Source organism: Lepidochelys kempii, chromosome 14, assembly GCF_965140285.1.
Source record: "Lepidochelys kempii isolate rLepKem1 chromosome 14, rLepKem1.hap1, whole genome shotgun sequence".
In the NCBI taxonomy this organism is placed as follows: domain Eukaryota; kingdom Metazoa; phylum Chordata; order Testudines; family Cheloniidae; genus Lepidochelys; species Lepidochelys kempii.
Window position 1 is genome coordinate 6,391,789 of NC_136393.1, and position 8,244 is coordinate 6,400,032.

Consider the following 8,244-nt stretch of genomic DNA (forward strand, 5'->3'; position numbering starts at 1 on the left):
AAGTGACCACTCTCCCTACAATGTGCATGATAATCAAGGTGGGCCATTTCCAGCACAAATCCAGGTTTTCTCACACACCCCCCCACCCCCATACACACACAAACTCACTCTCCTGCTGGTAATAGCTCATCCAAACTGACCACTCTCCAAGTTTAAATCCAAGTTAAACCAGAACATCTGGGGGGGGGGGGGTAGGAAAAAACAAGGGGAAATAGGCTACCTTGCATAATGACTTAGCCACTCCCAGTCTCTATTTAAGCCTAAATTAATAGTATCCAATTTGCAAATGAATTCCAATTCAGCAGTTTCTCGCTGGAGTCTGGATTTGAAGTTTTTTTGTTTTAAGATAGCGACCTTCATGTCTGTGATTGCGTGACCAGAGAGATTGAAGTGTTCTCCGACTGGTTTATGAATGTTATAATTCTTGACATCTAATTTGTGTCCATTTATTCTTTTACGTAGAGACTGTCCACCAACCTGATGATCACTTTAGATAAGCTATTACCAGCAGGACAGTGGGGTGGGAGGAGGTATTGTTTCATATTCTCCGTGTGTATATAAAGTCTGCTGCAGTTTCCACGGTATGCATCCGATGAAGTGAGCTGCAGCTCACGAAAGCTCATGCTCAAATAAATTGGTTAGTCTCTAAGGTGCCACAAGTCCTCCTTTTCTTTTTGCGAATACAGACTAACACGGCTGTTACTCTAAAAGAAAACTGTGTAATTTCTCTAAAATCAGCAACCACCACCAGGTGTCTCTTCCTTCTTCAATGCTTCCCCTTAACCTGGAAAAACCCTTCCAAAACCAGGTCACCTTGCCACATCCCTCACCATGTTCAATTCCCTCCTCAAATTTCACATCCGTTGGGAAGGACACGAGAAGTGAGCAGGGAAAAGAACAATAAACAGAACCAAAAACATGTGATGGAACCTTTGAAATGTTCCTGGTGTGTGATATACAGGAGCTCAGAATAGATGATCACAGTGAATCCTTCAGGCCTTATAATCCATGAATCCTGCTGTCACCTTGTCTCTCCTCTCCAATCTCATCTATCATCTTTGCTTGTTGGCTCCTACAATGAGCTCCATGCAGATGTCCACTAGGAAACCATGGACTCTGCATGAGCATAGGAGTGTAAACCCTTTGGGGCATGGGCCATGTGTTGTGTTTATTTCTCTTCAATGTCTGGCCTATATTGGAGTTTGGGGGAAATAATCATATATAGAATAGTGTGTCCGTTTTACACTTTAGCCACTGAAGCTGAGCTTCAGAGTAGCAGCCGTGTTAGTCTGTATCTGCAAAAAGAAAAGGAGGACTTGTGGCACCTTAGAGACTAACACATTTATTTGAGCATAAGCTTTCGTGAGCTACAGCTCACTTCATCGGATGCATTCAGTTTAGCTCACGAAAGCTTATGCTCAAATAAATGTGTTAGTCTCAAAGGTGCCACAAGTCCTCCTTTTCTTGAAGCTGAGCTGTAATTAGCACTCCTTTGGGAAGGGGATCTATTGATGTTGTTATAAAACCATTGTCAGGCATTTCCATTAAGTGATATTGATGCCCTCTGCTTCTGAGCTTTAGGAAGAGGGCAGCTCTGGTGGTGGATTTAGTTGTTTCCAATGCGAATCAATGTTCCCTCATTCTGAAAAGGGAGATAGTCTTTAAATTAGTGTGACCACATCATTGCCAGCGCAACCCAAGTTTTTCTCTTCCCTTTGCAGAGCCAGAGCCTTTTCAGACACCATCTGGAAAATGACCTGGTGAAAAGAATTACAGGAAGGAAAGCCCGTCGGCGTGTATTTGGGGCAATCAATGCTAACAAATTCAACCGGTTTGGGACATTCTGTTCACCTTTTCATGCGCTAGCAACGCCGGTAAGTGTCCTTCCCTCTGGGTAGTTTTACATTCAATACAAACCAGTCCCCCAGTTGCCAAGGCTCATCCTGCCAACAGCCAGTCCAAAAGCATTTTCAGAATCAGCCAGGCAATGACTCCTGCCAAACAAGCTGTTTGTTTTCATTATATTTTCCTTGTGGCTTTTCCTGTAAGGGTTAATATTTTCTCCAAAAACTTCCCTACAAGAGGATTAAGTAAGTAAATCACCCAGCTGTTTGTTAATGGGTTAACATCAATTTAAAAATCATAATCTGAAGTAAAGTCATGCTACCTACCTTTCTAACAACAGATTAAAATGGAAATTTTAAATGGATTAAAAATCTAACAAGATTAAAATGGAAAGAATTTTAAAAATCTATTTTTTTATTTTATTTATTTATTTTCTGTTTGTTTACTTCTTGGAAAATGAAAATGAATGGCGTCACTTTCACTTTTGCTTAGCATCACTTTCAGGCTTCTGTTTGCAAGCTAGGCCTGGGTGATATTGATCTCTTAAAAATAATAGTTTACATTTGAATTTGTTTAAAAAATATATCGTGGGAATATTTTTCTTGATCCTCGCTTGGGTTAAAAGCTTGCTTGTTCAAATATTAAATGTGGAGTCAAATTCGAGTTGGCTGAACTCCTTTCAAAGAGGATCTTCATTCCTTCAGAGATTTCTTAAAATACTTGTTTAACTTAGATAATTTTTTCATGTTTGAAATCTCTCTGTCTGGCTCCCATTATCATGCTATCTGAGCACCTCACAGTCTTTAATATATTTATGAAATAATAATTATAATACTCTGCAAATATGAACGGTGTGTACATGCTAAGTGTTGTATAAATATCAAATAATTAATCCACAAAACAACCCTCTGAGCTGCTAGGATTCTATGGGCCCTGGATTCCATTCACGCTTATAGGCAGAGGGAAGATTGTGCCCATGGCCAAGGAGAACGCTACTTCTCACCCCAAATGCCCCTGTGTTTGGGATATACAGGTTTGGGGTTTCCAGATGTGGAGATGGTGAGGAGAGGAGCCATTTGGGCTCATCTATATTCACCCTTACAAAATGCACTGGAGGAATCCGATTGTATCAACTTTTGTTGTTTCTCTCTGTTCTGTAGAGTCCTCAGAGAGGGAGGAGGGGTGGTGTGTGTGTGTAATTGAATGATTTTTAAAAATACACCAATTACAATGTCTCTGGGTGCTTGTACATAGATTATTGGAACCACAGAAATAATTTAACTAGTCTCAAACTAAATCCAGAGAGATTCAACCCTGAAATTGGCTGTAATTAGAGAACCACCCCATCATCAGCCCCTCAGACAAAATCCTGACACATACACACCTATGCTAAAATGATGGATGCTATAGAAATGCTTGTGATAGAATGTATTTCTCGAGGTTGGCCTATGTGTTCATTATGCATTTTTATTAACTACTTCTGTCTTAGGAGATGCAGAAATTAACTTTACCTCAAGACTTACCCATGACCCCTCGGATGCTGAGGCAGGGTATAGTCTGCAGCACCGAGTCGGACTTAAGGTCATTACCGTTAACCTTCCCAGAACTGGACGGCGAGAAGACAGAAGAGCCCAGCCTGAGTGAGAGAAAGAAGTCATCAGTCCACATGAAAACCCCTTTGCTCCCCCCATTAGTTAAACCTACCAGAGCTAGCCTCTCCCACAGTAAAAAGGCTAAAAGTTTCCAGTTTCCCTCCCAGTTCCCACATTAGCTGTTTCTATTAGCCTGTAATAGATGCTAAGTATTGACACCTTCTGAAAGAGAATACCTGGATTCCATTTCTAGAGCAATATGCTTTGTCTTTTTTTGTATTAGACCCTGGAGCATTCTTTTAAGCAATCCCTTTGACACCTAAATTCCTCTTTGATACACACACAAAGTAATTGCAAAAGAGTATTTTTGTACTTTAGTTTGAAAATGGTGACATCTCTACATTTAACAATGAAAATAAAGCAACTAACCTTGGATTTTGTGAGGGGCAAAAGGGAAACCATCTCTCCAACCTTTGACAGTCTTTGGAAGTTCATATCAATTGTGGCTCAAATCTCTATCCCTCCCAATTTTGAAAAACTCAAACTGCTGAGATCAAACCAAACCACTATCATTTGTGCATCTCAAGTGCCCCATGAAGCCTGCTTTAGCTGTTGAAATGAGGTCTTGAATATAATGGGGGAAATCAAAGCCAGGCAAAGAAAGATTCAGTGAATTCTTGCATTCTTGTTAGTTCTCTCTGGTAGTTACTATGTATTTTAGAAGTTACTTGGTTAATTATGTCTCCAGTTAAGGCTAAATATTGCCATATGAGCAAAAAAACTCCCTGTAGTTTATAAAATGTTGATACTTAGTTATCTAGTAAAATCATAGTGTCTTCAACTAGAATTATCCTATAATAGTCATGTCACAAATAACTATGCAATTGAGCAATAGCTGCAATGACTGAAGGATGGTTATTTTCTCCTTACTATTAAAAAAAAGAAAAAAGTGGGGGAAGGTGAACAGCTGTTGAAAGCTGTTTGAAGACACTCAGTAAATCATAAGTTTGACCTTAGACACTGCAGTCTCACTGTATAGTTTGCATCAGTAAACTTTCCGGAGGCTGGGAGTAAACCTAAATAATATAAACAAAGCAATGTGACTCAAAGCACTATTCAAAAAGAGACCCTTTCTCTGGATGATGCAGCAGTCGCTTGATTTAAAGGTCTTTATGACTGCATTCAGAGTGAGAGATTTTGAGCCGTCAGAGGGTCGCGACTAGAATCAAGTGAAAATCAGAATGTCCATCCTCTGTGAAATTCTGATATTTGTTTTCAGCCTGAATTGGGACCAAAAAAATCAAAATGTTGAAATTTTTCATGGACTTTAAAAGTTGTGGAAAATCCCAGTTTGGAAAAGTTGCAAGTGGAGATCATAATGGGAGGTGTAAGTCTGACCAAGGAGCCCAGCCAGTTAATGACCAGTATGAAGCTCCTGCACTACAAGAGCACCTTAGGTAGCAGCAGGTTAATGTTGAACTATTTCATTTCAATTTTCCTGCTGGAAAACTAAAAAAATTGGGCAAATTTAAAATTTTTCCACAGAAAATTTTGATTTTGTGGAAACAGAATTTTCCATGGGGGTGGGAGAACATTTCAATGGAAAATTCCTAACCAGCTCTGATACAAACCATGCGATGGGTGTGGCCTAATGATTACCCAGCATGCAATTTGCCATTTTTCTTTAAAACTGCAACCTGGTGCCATGCAGCTTCATTACAAAGTGGGATTGGTAAATGCAAATCAAGATTTATTCCCCACAAAGGCACCTTGGTTCTGTAGCTCAGAGGAATGTAAGTTATATTACCTACAATTCAAATATTCTTCTCAGAAATAGGATCCCAAGATACCACCATGACAGGCATCTTAGAAACACTGGAAATGGACAGATTAGATATAGATATATATGAGAGCTATCATAGCTAGTTCTCTCCAGATATGCAGAACTCGTATATTTGTAGATGGACAGATCTTGGCATTAAAATTTAAGGCAGTGGCGTTTAACTATGTATAAGGCTGGAGGCAGAACTGGAAAAGTTATTTCAGTGAATCAGATTTCTTTTAAATGGTCTAAACTTTCCACCAGAGTCTCTCATGTTGATGACATTTATGTAGAAAAAGAAACCACTGGAGGAATTCAACCTTGCAGAGAGAAGAAATGTGATAAAGACCAATGGCCTATAAATGAGCCTATAAGAACTTGTGGCAAACTGCAGAGATTTCATTTCCCCAGTAAGTAATTTTGAGTTTCATAAAACATAAGCAGGCTCTATGGATCCGTCACTGAAATCAGATGGCAATTTTACTGCGGTGTCCCAAAAACACCTCCATCTCAAGTGGAACCGGGAAATTTATGGGGGTGGTGAGGTTAGTGGTTTCAGAGAAGAAGCAAAAAGCACCCAGTTAGCAATTCCAAAGTATTTTTGTCTTGCAAAAACCTTGAGGCAGTTTGGGTGGGATGGGGGTGGGGAAGAAGCAGCTTCAGGTCATTTGCTAGGGGAATCTTGGTTTGTGAGTAACCCCAAACAACCCCTCTTGTAGCAATGAAGAGCCACATATGCATTGTACAGCACTGTACAATGTATGAATTGATCCAGGGGGTTAGGCAGGCAGAGAGCTGTACACTCCAACCATTATGCAGGGAATAAAAATAAATGTCCACCAGGAAACTGCACATGCTTGTCTCCTCACGCAAACGCCCACATTATAGCCACACACAGCAGAGCCTGAAAGGCAGCTAACCATAACAGAGCCACAGAGAAGATCATGGGCGAAGATGCATGTAGCCTTCAGAAAAATTAGAAGGGAACCAGTTGGTGGAAGTGCACAAGAATTATCCATTGAGATAATCCTTAGAAGAGCTGCACTCAAGAAAATGATCAGCATTTGTTTTCCATGAGCCTCTTTTTCCCCCGTGTTCAAAGGGCACCTTGAATATGACTTTTGGGTTCTATAAGCCACAAAAAGAAGTGTTGAATCAGCATGCAATTCCTAACAGGAAGACTATGGTGAGTTAATAGAAACAGGCAATTTACACACTTTGCAGAAACAGCTAGGTCTTCTCTAGATGCCAATTAAACTTGTTCTCTGAGCAATTTTCATAGAAAGATTAGACGTTTATATGAATAAGAACAGCCTCGACCATTGCACTAGCTGGGATGCAAATTACAAGGGCTTTCAAGCTTCATGCTTCAGAGGATATACTGAAGACCACTGAGGTCAGGAAGAAATGTTCCCTGCAGAGTGGCATTGCACCGGGTGGGTGAATGAGTCCATTTCAGAACCACCCGTATGTGTGACATGGAGGTAGAAATGTGAACACAAGTGGAATTAGGGGGGAAAGGGATGGCATGAAAGATCCCCAGCAAAATCTCACGTAGCATGGGGATAGGGGAGATCACCAGTGACACATTGTGGTATGCAATTATATTAGCTGCACTGAATTAGTGTGAGTTTGTATTCTTAAATGGAAACATTCATTGCACACTGGCTTACACTACCAGATCCTAAGATTCAGATTCACGAGCTAAGCCACGCTCCTCTTTTAAAAGTAACTCAAATTACTATAATTTTCTACCTATCTCCTATGATGATGTACCGAGCTATACTGAAATTCCCCCATGGGACTTTAAGGAATAGCTTAGCCTGGGATATAATTTACTGAGATTTCAATGACGCTGCCTGCATATCAAGAAGATCTATTTCTGCTGCAGCTACTTGTGTTGAACGTGGTATTACATCCCTCCTTACATTATACTAGAAAAGCCTTTTATGGTGGTATCTCAGTAATGCAGGGTAGTCTACTTGGGTGTCTATTTTTGCAACGCTCACACAGACTGCAACTGCCTTGAGGAGATGGATGCAGACCAGGTGGAAAATGGTTTACAATTCTTGGGGATCACTGATGGCCCTGAACAGACTGCATGCTTAGCCAGACTGTATCCAGGTCTCCCCAGCACCAGAAACCTCAAAAGCAAACTTTGGACTCTGCTGAGTTGGAAATATAACAGAATTAGCCTCTTTGGTGCTATTTTAACTCTTGTATTTCCACACCCACGTCCCACTGAAATGTGTGAGATGGAACCAAAACCTCCACAAAGGTTCAGCAGTTTGGGTGAAAGTTCATGTCAGTTATTCCTGTCACCAGATTGGTTGCCCGCAGCCCTGACTCTCCGTATTGCCAAGCGTAAACATAGCCCAAGATTTTACACACTTCTCACTGAATATTTTTGCTGATGCTTCTTTATTCATCATACACGATGCCACCGTGCCTACCCAAGGTGCGCGGAAGAGGATTGCAAGAGAACAAGGATGGTCTTGAGACTAAAGCGCACAAAGAGATCTGGGCTGTAGCCCCAGGACTGCTGTAGACTTCCTATGTGACCTAGGGTAAGTCACTGAATCTTTGTGTGTCTCAGTTCCACATCTGTATGATGAGGATAGTCATACTTCCTATACCTGGTCCAGCTCTTTGGGGCAAAGGCTTTCTCTATTATGCGTTGTGTACAGCTCCAAGCACACTAGAGCTCCAGTCTTGAGCGGGGGCCTGTTGGTGCTATTGCAATATAACAAGAAAATTAGCTATTGTTCGTAAGAGGTTTTAAGCTCCTTACTGGAAGGAGCTGTAGAAAGGTCAAGTATTGTGGGTTTTTGATTGCACAGCACTGAAGTGAGGTATAGAGGAGTCACATGTCAGTGCAGAGCCAGATACGTGCTCCTTACTGCGTACAAGCTTGGACTTGGGGACACTAGCCAGGTTCCATCGTTTAGCTGCTCTCTACAGAAAAATGACCTCGAGTGAATCATG

At 41.0% G+C, this 8,244-nt stretch overlaps 1 protein-coding gene across 2 annotated transcripts in view; it reads left to right on the top strand.

Annotated features, from left to right (window-relative positions):
- LOC140897711 (cilia- and flagella-associated protein 337) overlaps positions 1 to 4,081 on the top strand; it is a 52,133-nt gene extending 48,052 nt beyond the window's left edge. For both annotated transcript variants that reach the window (XM_073310656.2, XM_073310657.1), the window contains 2 exons: positions 1,722 to 1,874; positions 3,335 to 4,081. In XM_073310656.2, the coding sequence (XP_073166757.1) occupies positions 1,722 to 1,874; positions 3,335 to 3,616 (435 nt within the window). In that variant the 3' untranslated portion in view covers positions 3,617 to 4,081. The remainder of the gene's footprint in view (positions 1 to 1,721; positions 1,875 to 3,334) is intronic.
- Positions 4,082 to 8,244: the final 4,163 nt, after the last annotated feature.